At 36.0% G+C, this 19,373-nt stretch overlaps 1 protein-coding gene across 1 annotated transcript; it reads left to right on the top strand.

Annotated features, from left to right (window-relative positions):
• Positions 1-2,109: 2,109 nt before the first annotated feature.
• LOC112100913 lies at positions 2,110-2,616 on the top strand. The gene has a single exon (XM_024190785.1). The coding sequence runs from the start codon at positions 2,110-2,112 to the stop codon at positions 2,614-2,616; it is 507 nt and encodes a 168-aa protein (XP_024046553.1).
• The last annotated feature ends 16,757 nt before the right edge of the window (positions 2,617-19,373 follow it).

Genomic DNA, 19,373 nt, shown 5'->3' with positions numbered 1-19,373 from the left:
TGCTGCAGCACTTATTGTAACAACTGGTGCTAATTTGATAAATAACAGTCACCCATTAGGAGAGTTTGATCATTCAACTACTATATTCTCAATTGAATCTTAGACACAGTTAACTTAGTTTATTTCATTACAGTATTGTTCTATTTCCATCCTTCACAATTATTAGTTACGATAGAACTATTGGACAATTGTTTGTTTCGGCTTTTAGTTGATTTGCACTATTGTGATTGCTTTAGCACATTGGCATTGATAGTACTTGATTATAGAAATCAACCAACAAGTTTTTGGCGCCATTGCCAGGGATTGATTGTTTATCTTTGAATTGTGAAGTAAATCTTGATAGCGCCAAATTTGATTTGATTTATTCTATTTATTGGCAGATTGGTACATGCATGCGCAAAGACAGTTCTGTGGTATTTCAATTTGATCCTGAGATTGAAAGGACTATCATGAGATTGCGAGGAGAACAAAAGAATTCAGAAATTGCTTCAAGCATGAATAATTTACAGGATGCAGGGAATTTGAATCCCTATGGGTGCTTACAACCAGTCAACATTCAAAAAGAGCAGAATGAACATGCTAACGAGAGACAGCTAGGCAATAACAACATTATTTACATGGCTAATGACAGAGACAGAGCTATAAGAGATTATGCTGTGCTAACTCCCCAAGTTGTACATCCTGGCATCATCAGACCTGAAGTAGACGTTGCAAATTTTGAGTTAAAGCCATTAATGTTTCAAATGTTACAAACAGTTGGGCAATTCAATGGATTGCCAAATGAAGATCCTCATCTCCATCTTAAATTGTTCTTGCAAGTAAGTTATGCTTTCTAGATTGCTGGAGCAACACAAGATGCCTTAAGACTGAGGCTAATGGAAACTTTCTACAATAGGTTGAATCCAAGTACAAGGTTAATGGTGGATGCTTCAGCAAATGGAGCTATGTTATCCAAATCTTACACTGAAGCTTATGAAATTCTGAAAAGAATTACCAACAATAATTACCAGTGGCCCTCAGCCAGGCAACCAGTAGCAAGAGGATCAGTAGGGGTACATAATATTGATGCAATTACAACCTTATCAGCACAAGTAACCTCATTAACTAACATGGTAAAAGCCATGACAGCTGTTCCAGCAACAGTAAAGCAAGTTACTGAACTTTCTTGTGTCTATTGTGGCGAAGAACATGATTTTGATAATTGCCTTGGAAATCCAGCTTCAGTAAACTATGTGTTAACTTTAATCGACAACCTCAGAACAACCCATACTCAAATACTTACAACCCAGGCTGGAAACAACACCTAAATTTCTCATGGAGCAGTCAGAATTGAAATGCTCCAGCATTAAATGGATTGAGTAGAAACACACAACCACCTGGTTTTCATCAACAAAGTCAAGGGCAAAAGCATATTAGTCAGGATCCAATCACTTCACTGGAAGCACTGATTAAGGAGTATATTGCAAAGAATGAAACAATTGTGCAGAGTCAAGCTTTGTCCTTGAGAAACCTTGAGAACCAAATGGGACAACTAGCCACAGCAATGAGCAGTAGAACTCAAGGAAGCCTACCTAGCAACACAGAAGACCCTAGGAGAGAGGGCAAAGAACACTGCAAAGTAATTAGTTTGAGATCTGGAAAGAATGTTGATATCCCAGTTGAGGTGACCCAAAATGGGATGGACTACAATTCAGCACAAAAACCAACTCAAAAGGGAAGCCTGTTACAGCAAACTCCTCTTCAAGACAGTGGGTACATGGCCAAGCTACAGCAACTGCAGAGGAAATTCAACCAGAACATGCTGAAAAAGAAGTCACAACACCAGTAGTTACAACTTGCACCAAATCAAACAAACAAAGTTTGATATCTCCTGAAGCTACCCAGCAGTTTAGACATCCACCACCTTTTCCACAAAGGTTCCAAAAGCAAAAACAAGACAAGCAGTTCAGTAAATTCCTGGAAGTGCTGAAGCAATTGCACATAAATATACCTTTTGTGGAAGCTTTGGAGCAAATGCTAAATTATGTGAAATTTCTAAAAGATATATTGGCACGAAAAAGAAGGCTGGGAGAGTTTGAAACTATTGCTTTAACACAGGAAAGCAGTCATATGCTCCAGAGTAAAATTCCCACAAAATTGAAAGATCCAGGGAGTTTTACAATACCTTGTTCTATAGGGACTAGGTATGCTGACAGAGCACTTTATGACTTGGGAGGTAATATTAATTTGATGCCATTATTTGTATTTAAGCAACTGGGAGTAGGGGAGTGCAGACCAACAACAGTCACTCTGCAATTAGCTGACAGATCTCATGCATACCCTGAAGGAAAGATAGAGGATGTATTGGTGAAGGTTGACAAATTCATCTTTCCAGTGTATTTCATTGTGCTGGACTTTGAAGCTGACAAAGAGGTACCCATTGTACTTGGAAGACCTTTTTTAGCAACTGGAAAAACTTTGATAGATGTGCAGAAAGGAGGGCTCACTATGAGAGTAAATGATCAGCAAGTCACATTTAATGTTCTAGAGGCTATGAGGAACCCTGATGAAGTAGAAGATTGTAATTTCCTAAGTGTAGTGGATCTTGTTGTAGCAGACAGAATGGACAGATGTTGAAAAAATGCACTTGACAAAGTCACTACCTTTGAGGATGTTAAAAAGGAAGATGTTGCAGCAATCCGAACAGATTGAATGGACAAACAACAATCTGATAGGCACAACAGGTTTATTGAACACCTGAATCTCTCAGATTGGGAAGTAAAAACAACTTTACCATTTATTGAATCACCTCCTAGTTTTGAATTAAAATTGTTACCTTCACATTTAAAGTATGCTTATCTTGGTCAAAACAGCACACTCCCTGTAATCATTTCTTCTACTTTGGATGCAGGACAAGAACAAAGTCTAGTAGATTTGCTGGGAAAATACAGAAGAGCAATTGGATTGACCATGGCAGATATAAAGGGGATAAGCCCATCCATATGTATGCATAAAATCTTGTTAGAGAATTGTTCCAGCAATTCGGTGGAGCACCAGAGAAGACTGAATCCTATTATGAAAGAAGTGGTGAAGAAGGAAATCATCAAATGGTTAGATGCTGGAGTCATATACCCAATATCAGACAGTTCATGGGTAAGCCCAGTTCAATGTGTTCCAAAGAAAGGAGGGATAACAGTAATGGCTAATGAGAAAAATGAACTTATTCCTACAAGGACAGTAACTGGATGGAGAGTGTGTATGTATTACAGGAAGCTCAACAAAGTCACAAGGAAAGACCATTTCCCACTTCCATTCATAGATCAGATGCTGGACAGACTTGCTGGAAAATAGTACTACTGCTTCTTAAATGGGTATTCAGGTTACAACTAGATTGCTATAGCTCCAGAGGATCAAGAGAATACTACATTTACTTGCCCCTATGGAACATTTGCCTTCAGAAGAATGCCATTTGGGCTATGCAATGCTCCAATAACTTTTCAGAGATGCATGATGTCTATATTTTCTGATATGGTAGAGCAGACTTTGGAAGTTTTCATGGATGACTTCTCAGTTTTTAGGGACACATACAATGATTGTTTACACAACTTGGAAGAAGTTCTTAAAAGATGTGAGATGACCAACTTAGTACTCAATTGGGAAAAATGTCATTTCATGGTGCAAGAAGGAATAATGCTGGGTCACAATATATCCAAGGATAGTATTGAGGTAGACAAAGCCAAGATAGAGGTAATAGATAAACTGCCACCTCCAACTTCAATAAAGGGTATTAGGAGTTTTTTGGGTCATGTTGGATTTTACAAAAGATTCATTAAGGATTTTTCCAAAGTAGCTAAGCCTCTGTGTTCATTGCTTGAGCATGACATACCATTTCACTTTGACAAAAAGTGCCTTCAAGAATTTGGAGAGTTAAAGAAAGCTCTGATCACAGCTCCAGTAGTTATATCTCCAGATTGGACTTTACCATTTGAATTGATGTGTGATGCTAGTGATCATTATGTGGGAGCAGTATTAAGGCAAAGAAAGGATAAGGTTTTTCATTCCATATACTATGCAAGCAAAACATTCACTCCAACTTAGATCAATTACACCACTACAGAGAAAGAGTTGCTAGCAGTAGTTTTTACTTTTGACAAATTCAGAGCTTACCTGGTGGGTACTAAAGTAACTGTTTACACAGACCATGCAACCATAAAATATTTAATTTCAAAGAAGGATGCCAAATCAAGATTAATCAGATGGATCTTACTGTTCAAGAATTTAATTTGGAGATTAACGATAGAAAGGGGACTGAAAATTAAGTGGCCAACCACTTGTCACACTGGAAGCAGACACTAGTACATTGACAAGGAAGGGAATCACCGAAACTTTTCCTGATGAACAGCTATTGGTGGTACAGCAAGCATAGATGCTGTAGCAGTCAGAATCTCCATGGTATGCAGACTTCGCTAACTACTTAATAAGTGGGTTGCTACCGCCTGAGCTGAAGTTTCAAGAGAAAAAGAAATTTCTTCATGATGTTAGAAGTTATCAGTGGGATGACCCACATTTATATAAGCTATGCTCAGATCAAGTAATAAGAAGATGTGTTGCAGAAGAAGAAATACCTCATATACTGGAGTCATGTCATGCTGCAGCATATGGAGGACATTTTGGTGGTCACAGAACAGCTGCAAAAGTTATGCAATCAGGTTATTATTGGCCTATTATTTTTAAAGATGCTTATGAATTTGTTAAATACTATGATAGGTGTCAAAGGACGGGGAACATAACTAGTAGGCATGAGATGCCATTGACTAACATACTATAAGTGGAAGTTTTTGATGTTTTGGGAATAGATTTCATGGGACCTTTTCCCCCATCCTTTGGGAACTTATATATCCTTGTTGCTGTGGATTATGTCTCTAAGTGGGTAGAAGCTGGAGCATTACCTACCAATGATGCTAAAACAGTGGTGGTTTTTCTTCAGAAAAAATGTTTTTTCCAGGTTTGACACTCCTAGAGCAATTATTAGTGATGAGGGCACACATTTTTGCAACAAAATCTTTGCTGCAGCAGTGATGAAATATGGAGTTAGGCACAAGATAGCAACAGCATATCATCCACAATCCAATGGTCAGACTGAAGTGTCCAATAGAGAAATTAAAAAGATCTTAGAAAAAGTGGTGAACCCAACAAGGAAGGATTGGTCTTTACACTTGCATGACTCTCTATGGCCTATAGAACAACATACAAAACTCCACTTGGCATGTCTCCTTACCGAATTATTTATGGCAAAGCTTGTCATTTGCCACTAGAGCTCGAGCATAAAGCACATTGGGCACTGAAGAAGTTAAATTGGGATATGCATGCTGCAGCAGAGCAAAGTAAACTTCAACTTTGTGAGCTTGATGAATTACAACTATTTTCATATGAAAATGCAAGAATCTATAAAGAGAGAATAAAACACTGGCACGACAAGCATATTCAACACAGGAAATTCACTCCTGGTCAATTAGTGTTGCTCCACAATACAATACTAAGATTATTTCCGGGAAAGCTCAAGTCACGATGGTCTGGCCCATTTAAGCTATTAAAATCTTACCCTCATGGAGCTATTGATCTTCTAAATGAACAAACAGGCCACGAGTTCAAGGTTAATGGACACAGGGTTAAGCATTACATACATCCAGTAGTAGAATGTTCAAAGGAGGTGTTACTCCTTAAAGAACCCAGCTATTTAACAAAGAAAGAAGGTCAGGCTGAAGGACCTTAAATCAAGCGCTTCATGGGAGGCAGCCCATTGAGGAGATAGCTACTTCAAACCAATTTGATATCCTTTGGTTTTGTAGATGGTTCTTCTTCTTTTACATTTTAGTTAATCATTTTTTTTTCATATTAACTATTTATTTTTATCCTTTTTCCAGTATTGCATACTTTATTTTTACTGTAGTTTGATATATCTATTTCTTTTCATAATGCGTCAATAATAATTGAATTCCATATTGACACATGAGAGTGTATGGCGGTAGAATTCAGAGGTGAACCACACGTCGACAGCTTTCGTGGGGAGTATGTATCCGTTGCTAGAATAAGCAAATGGATGCTGCAGCAGCTAATTTTACCGTTACAGTAAATTAAAAGCTAGAGCCTTTCACTTACCGTTGGAGATAAAATCGTGACAGATGGACGCATGGATATAGATAGAAATTGCGGAAACAAATCTCTGAAATTAAAGCTTTAAATTCACTGGCCAATGATTTTGGGATATGCACATTTAATTCAAAATATTTTATTCCCTCAATTATTTCAAGTTACCGTATTTATCTCTAATTAGAAGTCTACTATAAAAAGGAGTTACTGTGCTTAAGTACTCTATGCCACTATTCCCCATCTCCTTCGCAAATCCAACTCTCATAATTCTTAACCTCTCTTCTCTTTTTACTCTCAGGAACAGTAGCCTCAATTTGTTACTGCTACAGCAATGCCAATATACAAGAAAACAACAAGCCACCTCAAAGATCCGTCACGATTCCAAAATATGAAGAATTTATAGAGCCACGTCGGATTCTAGAAGAAAAAGGGTTTCAATTTTCAGACCAACTCATGGGAATCATGCAAATAATTCATAATGCTGTAGCAAAGCGAGGATGGCTAGAGTTTTGCAACCACCCTCAAGACCCTGTGCTGCCTGTAGTCAAAGAATTTTATGCCAATTTGGTAAGCCCTGATCAGCACAACATTTGGGTAAGAAATACACTTGTCCCATTAGACTCCCGTGTTATCAATGCTTTTTATAACTTACCTGCTGAAATTACTTGTGAGTATGCTAAGTTGCGTGATAAATTAACCCCGAAAAAGTGGAACACCATTTTTACAACTCTTACAATCGAATGGGCATCATGGGCTAACGAGGAAGGGCATGTAGTTAATAGGATAGATTTGAAACATATTCCTATGGTGTGGGTGAAATTTCTGAAATCTAGGCTGATGCCCACCACTCACACCACCACAGTTTCGTAAGAGTGGTTAGTCTTGTTATACGTCATTGTTCGAGGGCTTCCCATAGATGTGGGTGGCATTATCGCTAAAGAAATATGAGATTGTACAACCAAGACTCACCGAACTGCTGCCTTGCTATTTCCCTCACTCGTTACCAGCATTTGTGTAGTTTCAAGTGTTCGTCTCGAAGCCAGAGATGAACATGTAAAAAAATAATGGTGCCTTTACGGCACTGACCATTGAGCAAGTTGCTGGTGAGAGTGCTGGAACAACCACTGAACCAATTGTTGTCACAGGAGCAAGATGAGCTATTGGCTTGGAACAGACTATCCAGGCACTCAGCAACAATATAACTCAATGTGTGGAAGCTCAGCAGAAGGAAAATGGTCGGTTTTGGAGTTATCTACAGCACCTGGACAACCAACTACACCAATTTACCCTATACATGAAACGCACTCACCGAAACTTCCCTAACGCACTGCTCCAGCAGTTTAATTTTGACAACCACACTACAGATGCTCCAGTGGAGGCTAGTATAGAAACCACTGCTACAGAGGAACCAGAAGAAGATGCTGCAGCCGAACCACAACCAGAGGAAGAATCAGAAGATGCTGAACCATCAGACCAGCCTGAGGAAGAAGGTGACAAGTCTGAGACTGATAGCTCACCTATAGAAGCAGAGGACAATTCAGAGAAGGAACATGAGGAACCAACTATCCCAGCCTAACCCAAAACTAAGAAAAAGCACATTATTCAAGAAGAGAAAGAGGAAGACCTTGAAGAAGAGCAGTTTATTCCAGACCTCGCTAGCAAGAGAATGGCCAAGGGCAAAGCAAAAATGACAACACCTCCAACCTTTGAAGATGAAATCGAGCAAGTCGATGCTGAGCTGGCTGCTGCAGCAGCTAGAGCTATGCCTACACCTGAGCAAGCCAAGCAACTACTTGCGGTCATTACGGCCATCATAGTTAAGGGCTAGGCAGCTGATGCATTAACTACACAGCATCCCCAGCAAACTCCTAGCCAGCCTATTCGCACCAGTCCAACAGAATCCAGCAAACAAAAAGGTAATACATCCATAGCTACTGCTACAGCAACCCCAACTCCTCTTGCTAGCCCCGTAGCAAAAAAGATAAAGCCATTGCCAGCTGCTTCTCCAAAAGCTTGACCAAAGGATAAGCTACGCAGTGCATCTACGAAGCGCTGATAGCATTCCATCATGTACTGCCGTCCCCACCACGGGGAATACTCTTTCCTTTTTAGTTTGTTGTTTAAAAAAAAATGTGTGTGGTATTTTGCTTGTCAATTTATGTGGTATTTTCTCAGGTCTGCCATATCCTTGTCAAGTTGTATGCTTTTGTTCTGTATGCTTGTGAGGACACAACATCTCTCAAGTTTGGGGGGGTTGTTTCCGAATGCATGTGTTTATGTATGTGTTTATATATGTGTTGTATGAAGCTCTTTATCTAATATTTATGTATGGATTTGAAAGCCTAATGAAGATAAATTGAGTGTTAGTCAATATTTATTAGAATGCCAAGTAGAGACAGCTATAGATAGAAGTGAAATTTTGTCCCAACACTTACACTTTGGTTGAATTGTATGAGATTGCTAGAGCAGAGCCAAAAGAATAGAAAAGATCTTAAGTTTGGGGGGAGAAGCAAGTTGATTGACTGTGATATCTATGAAATAAACTTTGCTCAATGGCTTTAGTTACTGAGTTACCAGATCTAAGTATGTACCCCATATGCAGAATTGTGTCAAAGGTGGCGAGAGTTACGAGCAATGCTGTAGCAGTTGACAAAATAATAATGATAATAATAGAGAGAAAAAGAAGTCCTCTGTCTAAGGCATTGAGTAGCCAGGTCTGTTCATAAGCCCCATGTTCAGCCTTGAGTAAAAGATACCTCTAGATAAGATTATACCACAGATATTGCTGCAACAACTTTGATCCAGGCATGGTTTGAGTAATTGGGCTTCATCATTACAAGTGATTGACATTCACATGAAAAATAAATGTTATAGTGAGGAGGTTAAGTACTTTTCAGTTTATTCAATGTTAAAACAATCACAGTTTGAGTTTGTGAAATTTATGCTACCCCATTTATGAATGAAGTATATCACTGCGGAAACTTATGCAGTCTTTTGGTAATGTTACAGCATATCTGTAATTCAATCAAAGGAAGCACACACACACTATGGATAGAAAGAAGCTTAAATCTAGAACTGATTTACTTTAGGCATTTTGTATGATTGAGATTGTGATCTGAAGGTGGAAGAGTCCTTGCAAAGTTGATAAAAGAGCTAAAGTTTTGTGCATGTTTGTTTGCGGGAAATGTTAGTATGTGTCATTACTTGAGGACAAGCAATGGTTTAAGTTTGGGGGTGTGATAACTCTAGGAAATGAGAGTTATTACATCAATTCTAGACTTAAATCAAGGCCATTTAGAGAACAAATAAGGTGTTTTTATTACATTTTGATTACCTTTTGCATAAACATTCATTTTAGTTGGGTTTTAATAAGTTTTGTTTAAATCAAGTAATTTGTGCTAAAAATAGGTGCATAATTGTAGGTTTTAAATTCATAAGGGGATGCCGAGACATTAGATGAGCAAGAGGAGGAAAGAAGATGGCCACAAAAGAAGACAAGAACAATCGGGAATAAGGTAGTGTTGTTGTGGATGCTAGGGCAACCAGCGCTGCAGCAATCAGAGAGCAAAGCGGGAGAAAGCTTAAAACGTGGGTCAGCTATAAAATCGCGATCTGCATGCTTCCTAATTTAAAATGGATGCACGTGCATGGACCTTGGGTTTTTTACCCTAATTTGCAACATAGAAAGGCGGCAAGGAATTATCATAAAAAAGAATTACAAAGGCATGAAGGAGATCAAGATTGAGGAATGATATTCAAAACCAAAGAAAAGAACCGTGCAGAATTATTTGCCTTTGACCGTGCTCGAACTTATATTTTCTCTTCTTTCTTGAATTGTTTGGATGTATTCCGAGATCAATATGTTTATATTTACTTTTCTCATCCAGATTATGAACTAAATTTACTTGTGGTTGAATGACAAATAATCCAATGGGTTCTTGACTGTTCTTTTATGTTGTTATGGTAATGTTGTAGCATTATATTCTAGTAGTTTTTATAAATACAACTGTTATTTCGGTTGACCACCTATTTAATAGTTTCAATTAAGATAGAGCAGCAAAAGGGCATGTTTTAGCGGATATTATTAGAGTATTACTTGTTCTTAAGTCGAGTTTCCTCGATTAGGTTACCTTAAATCCCATAAGGGCAATACTTGAAGTTAAGATTTGTGACACTCTAGACATAGGTGTTCACCTTGTAGGGTGGAGAGATTAAAGGTTATAATGCCGTACCATAAATATATGAGCAACTGGTCATTGTTAGTAGATTTAAAGGTATGAGATTTCCAACATGCGATAGCTGCAGATGCAGATTTATTCTACCCATTACTTCAGGACTTATTGTAACAACTGGTGCTAATTTGGTAAACAACAGTCACCTCATTAAGAGAGTTTGATCATTCAGCTACTATATTCTCAATTGAATCTTAGACACAGTTAACTTAGTTTATTTCATTACAGTATTGTTCTATTTCCATCTTTCACAATTATTAGTTACAATAGAACAATTGGACAATTGTTTGTTTCGGTTTTTGGTTGATTTGCACTATTGTGATTGCTTTAGCACCTTCGAAGTAACATCAATCCCTAAGGAGACGATCTTGAATACTCATCACTTTATTACTTGTTTTGTATACTTGCACATTGGCATTGGTAGTAATTGATTATAGAAATCAACCTACAATGTTGCTCTTAAATATCTTCTCACAAAGAAATATGCAAAAGCTAGACTAATTCGTTAGGTATTACTTTTGCAGGAATTTGACTTAGAATTCAAAGATAAGAAAGGCGTAGAAAATGTTATTGCTTACCATCTCTCTCATCTCCATTTTAACACAATTATAGAACCATTACCATTGAATGAATCATTTCTAGATGAACAATTGATGAGTGTAGAAGTATTACCATAGTAAGTCAAATTTTTTGCAGAAATAAAGAAGTATTTTTGGGATGACCCTTATCTGTTCAAGTATTGTGCAAATCAAATTGTCAGATGATGTGTCCTAGAAAGTGAATTTCAAAACATCCTTTCATTCTTCCATGATCAAGCTTGTGGAGGCCATTTCAGTACAAAAAAAAACAACTACTAAAGTATTACAATGTGGTTTTTATTGGCCAATTATATCTCGGATGCTTACACTTTTTGCTTTTCATGTGATAGGTGCCAACGAATGCAGAGCATTACACGAAGGAATATGATGCCACTAAACTTAATTTTAGTGGTTGAAGCAATGTATCGACTTCATGAGACCCTTTTCCCATTCTTTTGGCCATTAATACATATTAGTTGCTGTTGACTACGTATCGAAATGGGTTGAAGCAATTCCATGTAGAACTAATAATCACAAGGTGATGATAAGATTTTTGAAAAGTAACATTGTATCACGCTTTAGATTCCCTCGAGCAATAATCAGTGATGGTGGTGCCCAAGTTTGTAACAAATCATTCAAAGCTCTTTTGACTAGTATTCCATCACTTACAAAGTGGCGACCCCATAGCATTCGCAAACTAGTGGCCAAGTTGAGATCTACAATCGAGAAATAAAACATATATTAGAAAAGACGGTGAGACCAAACAAAAAAAATTGGTCATTAAGACTCGATGATGCGTTATGGGTATATAGAATGGCTTTCAAGACCCCAATTGGGATGTCACCCTATGGGCTAGTGTATGGAAAAACTTGACACCTACCTGTGGAATTCGAGCATCGTGCGTACTGGGCCATCAAGAAATTTAAGTTTAGCATGCAGTAAGCTAGCTCAGAAAGAAGATTACAGCTGGCAGAACTTGAAGAAATTCGCAATGATGTATATGAAAATCCAAGATTTATAAGCAGCGAATGAAAGTCTTTAATGACAAGCAAATTTTAAGAAAATCTTTCACCTTATGTTAGAAAGTGTTTTTATTCAATTCTCGCTTGTACCTATTCCTAGGTAAGTTACGCTCTTTATGGTTTGGCCCCTTTATTGTTCACACTGTTTTTCCACATGGAGCAATTAAAATTAAGGATCCAAAGAATGGTGTCACTTTTAAAGTTAATGGTCAAAGATGAAAGCCATTTCTAGAGTACCAACCACATTGAGAAGACACCAAAATAAATTTGAGTGACCCACCAAATTTAAATTGAGATTTTTCTTTCTTTTTGGTGATTTGATTTTTTTCTTTTCTTTCTTTTACTATTCTTTTGTTAATTGAAATTATTTTTGTACAAGTGTGTTTGTTAAACTATTAAGTTTTCTCTTATCACTTTTAATCATGGATGCTCATCTAGACAGATCCTCTTGAACCTTCTTAGATGACTCTAACGTGCTAAATCTCATCTCAGAGGCCATATACAATTTTGTAAAACACATCATATTTGGGATCTACAACCACCAGAGTTAGTATCCCATGTTAAGGATTTAGAAAGACAATTTCGAGAAATTGAAGGAGGTATCTACGACATCCAATTGGAGATTGAGGTAAATTCAATAAGAGGACGATTGTGAAATGATTTTTCTTTGTGTGCTTTAGTTTGTTACCTCGGTTAAGTGGCGGATAACAGTACTCCGTGACAATCAAAGTCGGTTACTTCAGTTTTCCATAATAACTGAAATTTTAAGGCAAAGGTATAGACAAAAATGCAATTTTAGCAAAGCTTAACAATCAATTTCCTTCACTTCCTTAGAATGTCCTCCTTACAATCTGTAAAGTTTGGTCCGAATACATGCGATTGCTTATGAGGAATAACATTCCTGCTGACATCCGTTGGTTAATTGAGGCCAACGTACGATTGGCAGGTGAGTTGCCTCTCAAATTTATTGCATACATGCCTGGTTGTGGTAAAGGAAATTTTGCAAGAAAACGAATAGCTCGAAGGCTTTCTATTACTTGTCATAAGTGTGCCATAATGAAATGTGATAAAAATCTATGTTCTTTAGGAATGGTGTCTAATAACAAGGAAGAAAATATTTAATTCATTATGAATTACTTGAATAAAGAGTCATTGGATGATATCCTTTTGTCTCTTGAAACACATCCGAGTGGATACGCACAAGGAGCAATTCTCCAGTTATGGTCATTATTCTAGAAAGAGCGTGCACGATATGGTCTTAGGAATCTGACTATAAACCACCTTGTTTGCCAGTTTATAAGAAAATTGGATGGGAAACCTATCTTCGATCCATAGAGGGCGTTCAAGCCGTTTCTGGACGTAAAACCAGAGGAAGATGTGAGCCACGGTCACAACTACCTATAAATATCTTTTTATTTCGTTGTTGTTTTATTTCACTATTGTTTTATCATTTGCATTATTGTCTTTAATAATTTTATTTTATCATTGGTTGCTTTTTTTTTACTATTTTATTTTTTACTCTCGAGTCATGTGTTTTACACATTAATTGACACTAACATGTTACCTTATACACAGCTGTGACCCATTGTCACCAAGATCCTTTATTATGATTTTTTTAAGCAATCACAAATTATTTTTAAGAAGTATCCCAATGGTAGCTACTCTCAATAAACGATTCAAGAACATTTATGTGCTCTCTAGGTTTAACTATGACAAATATAAAGAGTTCGTTCAGGCAGTCATAAAATTACACTTGGTATATAGAGGAAGTGACCGAGGGTTATCAAAACTTGTCTCAGAAGCTGCTTATGTCAGGGGAAGCCAAGTGTTGGCATCATCCCAAGAACCCTAAAATGTTTGGGTTGCTTGTCTGATTCACCAACTAGAGAAGAGTGTTAGCATTTATGTATCCATGATGTTGATTTTGATGATAACAAACAAAATTAAGAATGATTCAGTTTTTAAAAGCTCAAATTATTTTTTATACATTTTAAATAAATCATTGTTTTCATATTATAAAAGATTTTATATTTAATGGAAAAATAATTTTATGAAATTGATTGTTTTTCAAATTTATGGTCTAATTGAAAGAGTTTTGAGAACTTTGAAATCAACAAGTATTGCTTGGAATTTTGGAGAAGGACTTATGTGAAACGTTTCATATAGATTTGGGCTACAGTATAATTTTATAAAGTTTTGGGTAAAACTATAATTATGAAAACTAGTTCACTGTAACAGTCACTATAGCAAACGGCTAACCAACATCTTCATAATGGCTAGCCGACATCGAACATAATTAAAGCTTAGCCTCTGGACACTAACGGCAATCCGATATATTGAAAACAGCGCTCCAATAATTTAAAATTTTGTCCAATAGTAACTTGTTTAAAGTCAAAACGGTGATCCGATATCTAGTTAACGGCGATCTGACAGTGAACAGAAAGTCAACAACGGTTATATTTCAGCTCTAAGTATAAATGAGCTCAATCAAATTCAAACAATAACAATTCCAACGATTATCATTGAGCAAAATATTGAGCATACAACTTTCATTGAGCTTTAAATCCTTGTATTCATCTCATTCATTCACACATTGAGCTTTCATTTGTGATCAAACACATTGTGTGAGAAAAATTCATTTGTAATCTTTTTTGTAAAATCAAGTTAAGAGATTGTAAGTGTTCAGATACACTTAGGTTAAGAGATTGGGGATAATCTCTTGTTGTAAAGGTCCATTAACACCTTGTAAGTCAATTGTAAAGAACTTGAAGCCTTGGGAAGCTTGGATAGTGAAATTCTCAAGCCGGGTGAGCTTGGAGGCGTGGACGTAGGCGGGGATTGCCGAACCACATAAAAATCATTGTGTTTGTTTTCTCTTCCCTTACTCTCTTATTATTGTGCTTTATTGAATTTATTGATTTTGATTCCATTAAGACATTAGATTAAATTATTGTGCGATTTGCTTAACTTAAATTTTAAAATCCCAATTCACCGCACTCTTGGGTTGCCTAGTTAGTATTTCATTTGGTATCAGAGCTAGAGTTAAAGATCCATAGCAACTCAAATTAGCTCAACCTTTATGGAAGGTCAATCTACCACTAGACCTCCATTCTTTAATGGTAATGACTATCTTTATTGGAAAACTAGGATGAGAGTCTTTTTACAAGCCTTAGACTATGAAATATGGGAAATAGTTTGTGATTGTTCATTCATTCCTAGGAAGAATGCTTTAACTGAGTTAGATAGGAAAAATATGTCTTTAAATTCTAAGGCTGTGAATGCTTTACTTTGTGCCTTAGATAAAAATGAATTTCACAGGGATTCAAATTGTTCTAATACTTATGAAATTTGGAGAAAACTTGAAGTTGTATATGAGGGAACAAATCAAGTCAAGGAGTGTAAAATTAGTAGATTCACTAGGCAATATGAGATATTTCAAATGGAATCATATGAGAGTGTTCATGATATGTACACTAGATTCATCAATATTGTGAATTCTCTTGAAGCACAAGGTAAGATATTTACTAATAGTGAAAAAGTGAAGAAAATTATTAGATCATTGCCAAAAGAGTGGAGACCAAAGAGAACAGCCATAGAAGAAGCAAAAAATCTTAATACTTTATCTCTTGATGATCTTATTAGTTCACTTATTTCATACGAAGAAGATATAGCTAATGAAATAATTGATGAAGATAAAAAGAATAAGAGCTTTGCTTTTAAATCTTCTATAGTTGAAAGTGATGATGATGGAAGTGACTTTGAAAATGAAGGCATTGAAATGATTGGTAGAAAGTTTAGAAGGATCTTCAAGAAGCAAATCAAGAGAAGAAACTTTAAAGATCTCATGAGAGAAAACCTTAAGGTGGAGAGAGGGAAGATGGAGGCAATTGTTTGTTTTGAATGCAAAAAGCGTGGCCATATAAGATCGGAGTGTCCACTTTTCAACAAACTCAAAAAAGAAAAAAAAGCCATGGTGGCTACTTGGGATGATAGCGATGAAGAATCGAGTGATGAAGAAGATTCGCAAGAAGTGTCAAACTTTGATAATCTCGATGAGGTAAGTGATCTTACCTATGATGAATGATATGATGATTTTAAAGAATTGTATGATGAGTGAATGAAAATTGGCAAAGAGAATGTATGTCTTAAAAAGAAAATAGTAGAACTCAAAAATGAAAATGAATCTCTAAGTGCAAAGATTACATGCCTAGAATTAGAAAATAAAATATTACATGATAGAGTTGCATTATCAAATGAGAAACCTAACACTTCATACAAGCATCTAGAATCACACATAGATGACTTGAAAAATGAAATGAAATGCTTAAGAAGAAGAGCAATGAGTTAAATGAGATTGTTTTAAAATTTACAAATGGGCAAAAGATGTTGGATAATATGTTTAACTCTAAAAAATATGTATTTGATAAAGGAGGACTTGGGTATAAGCCTAACTTGAAGCAAAAGTATTATAAGAATTATTTTGTTAAAGTTATCTCCACAAGTGATCATAAGATTGTTTATCATCATTGCAATCAAGATGGTCACATGAAGAATAAATGTCCAATTAAAAGAAATGCATATTATGGAGCAAAATATATTTGGGTTCCAAAAGGAATCATTGCTAACACTCAAGGACCCAAGAGTATTTAAATACTAAAAGGTACAACTTGAATATTTTTTGTAGGTACCATAATCAAGAAATGGTGGCGAGTTCCTTGATGAAAGCTTGTGAGGATAATCACTTGATTATGATCTAGGAGAAAAAGATGAGGCAAGATGATTTAATTGTTTTGGTAACAATTCTTGCCATGTTGATTTTGTAAAATGAATCATGATAGATGGATAATAGATTGAATTTGTGAAAGCGTGCTCGTATGTTTGAATAATTGAATTATTATTGTGTGTAATCATGATGCCTTTGTTTAGTTTTGATGATTGTATGATCTTTGATTTCATCTTTTAAATTGTCTATTATTATGTTTCATGTTATTTATTCATCTTCCTTGTTTGTTCATCACACTCTCTCCAAGAAGCCAAACACAAACATTTATCTCATGTTTTTCTTGCTCATTTATATTTCAAAATCATTATCCATTACTTAAACATTAATTATTCATCACTTATGTATGTGTAAATTCTTATGCCATTGATTGTGTTATATCATCATTAATTAAATTGACCTATGTGATCATTTGAGCCTTTCCATTAATTAAATTGACGTATGTGATCATTTGAGCCTTTCTAGCCATTCCTTTTGTGAAATATTAATAGTTTATCCTTTGAAGTCTTTTATAATAAAAAAAACTTTTCTTTGTAAACTTATCATCTCGACCCACTCCGATTTGGATTATTCCTAAAGTCTTACAAGTTCCATCACCTATTCATGTTTGAGAAAAATGTAAATGATTATTTTGTTCAATAAAGTTGTGTCATACAAAAAAAAATCAAAAAAAAGATAAAAAAATAAAATAATAATATTAATAAATAAGTAAAGTGCACCTTATAATTTCCAAAAGATCTCTACTTTTTCTCAAACATATATTTAGTTTTCCTATTTCCCCTCCTTTGTTAGCCATGTCCCTAGCCTATGTTACGTCCTAATAAAAGTCCTTGATTTTAGAGATTTATAGTTTGAAGTAGAAGCTAGTTATATAGGTTAAAAAGATGTAGTGATGAATAAAAAAAAATACAAAAAATGAATACATTGGGTTGACTAGCATTTTGTTTGACTAAAGATCGTATTATTTTAAGTTGTGGGCATACTTTATAATTAATCATTTTATGTATTTTAGGGGGTATCATGGTCATTTCATAATGAACGAGAGATCAGATGGCAAAACGAATAGTAATTCTGAACTTAGGACAGTCGAAAACCTTAGAAGGAGCATAAAAGGATAAACGATATTGTTGACATGTACGGTACTGTTCATGATACTGTTCATAACACTGTTCACATATACGGTACGATGACATGGCATTGACTGATGACGTGCAGCATTCGATTGAACGAATGATGTGGCATTGACTGCTTATGTGGTGTTAACGGATGATGTGCTTGACCGATGATATGTCACGATTTTATTGGACTAAAATGTGATATGTGCTGACTGCTGACATGACAGTATGTAGTGACCAAAAAGATGTGCGTACGATACATGTATATACACAGAATGACAGCCCTGATGATGTGTTCTATTAAATCAGAACTTACAACGTAGCGCAATCCTGAGCGTCCAAATTGTTTTAATCTGATGACCATGATTTACTCATTGTATCTATAAACAGGGGGCTCCCCGCTAATTTGAAACGCTTGAATTCATTTTTTACCTCTGGTTCAGTTATGAGTAGCTAATTTTTTTTCAAGCATGGTGCATGTTTAATGTGGATCCAGAGACCCAAGCGCTTCATTTTAATAGTTTTCACTTAAATTTATTCCAGTCATTCTAATTTAAATTTTAGAATATTCTAAATCACTTTCACCATAAATCTAGCCACCAACTTAGAAAATTAACTCTGTACGAAATTAAAATCCACCTCCTCGTGGGATCGACACTCGTCACTGTTGATATATTTTACAATAGATTCGTGTACTTACGAGTTCAATAAAATTTGTACAACACTAAGCTCAAGCACTTGTTGAACTTAGCCATTGAAACCACCTTCGTAAGCATATCTGATGGGTTGCCATCAGTATGGACTTTAATCATCCTGATTACCCATTTAGAAATTTCATTTATGATGAAGTGGAGCTTTATATCTATATGCTTGGTCTTTTCATGATATGCTAGATTTTTGAAAGATGTAGAGCACTGGATCTGTCACAAGAGCTTGTAACAAGCTCTTGTTTGAGGCCAAGTTAACCTAGTAGGCCCTTAAGCCATATGGCTTCTTTGACTGACTCAATTGCTACTGCATATTATGCTTTTGTAGTTGAGAGTGCAATTACGTGTTGCAGACTTGCCTTCCAGCTTGCCAAGGAGCCATTTGCAAAAAACATATAGCCAGTAAGTGACTTTCTTTTATCCATATCCCCAGCAAAATCAGAATCAACAAAACCCCATAACCCAGTACCCTCAACATCCTTCTTTTCATACATGAGTCCAAGGCCTATAGTGCCTCTGATATACCTCATTATCCACATCACCCCTTTCTAATGCTCTCTACAAAGTGATGTCATGTAATGGCTAATAACACTCACAACATGTGAGATGTCTGGCCTTGTTGCTACTATGGCATATATTAAGCAACCTACAACGTTTGTATATGGAATATTGCTCATTTCTTCCCTTTCCTCTTCTGTTTTGGGACCATAGAGCTTGCACAGTTTGAAATGGGCAGCCAATGGGAGTTGTACTAGCTTACAATCTAGCATACCAAAAGTTTCTAGCACCCTTGTTAGATATTTCTCCTAA

This window comes from Citrus clementina, unplaced genomic scaffold, assembly GCF_000493195.1.
Source record: "Citrus clementina cultivar Clemenules unplaced genomic scaffold, Citrus_clementina_v1.0 scaffold_2, whole genome shotgun sequence".
In the NCBI taxonomy this organism is placed as follows: Eukaryota; Viridiplantae; Streptophyta; class Magnoliopsida; order Sapindales; family Rutaceae; genus Citrus; species Citrus x clementina.
This window is presented reverse-complemented; position numbering and strand designations above follow the sequence as displayed.

Bases quoted from the DNA above. Each gene is read 5' to 3' on its own strand.
- LOC112100913 (XM_024190785.1), top strand. From the start codon at position 2,110: ATGCTCCAGAGTAAAATTCCCACAAAATTGAAAGATCCAGGGAGTTTT.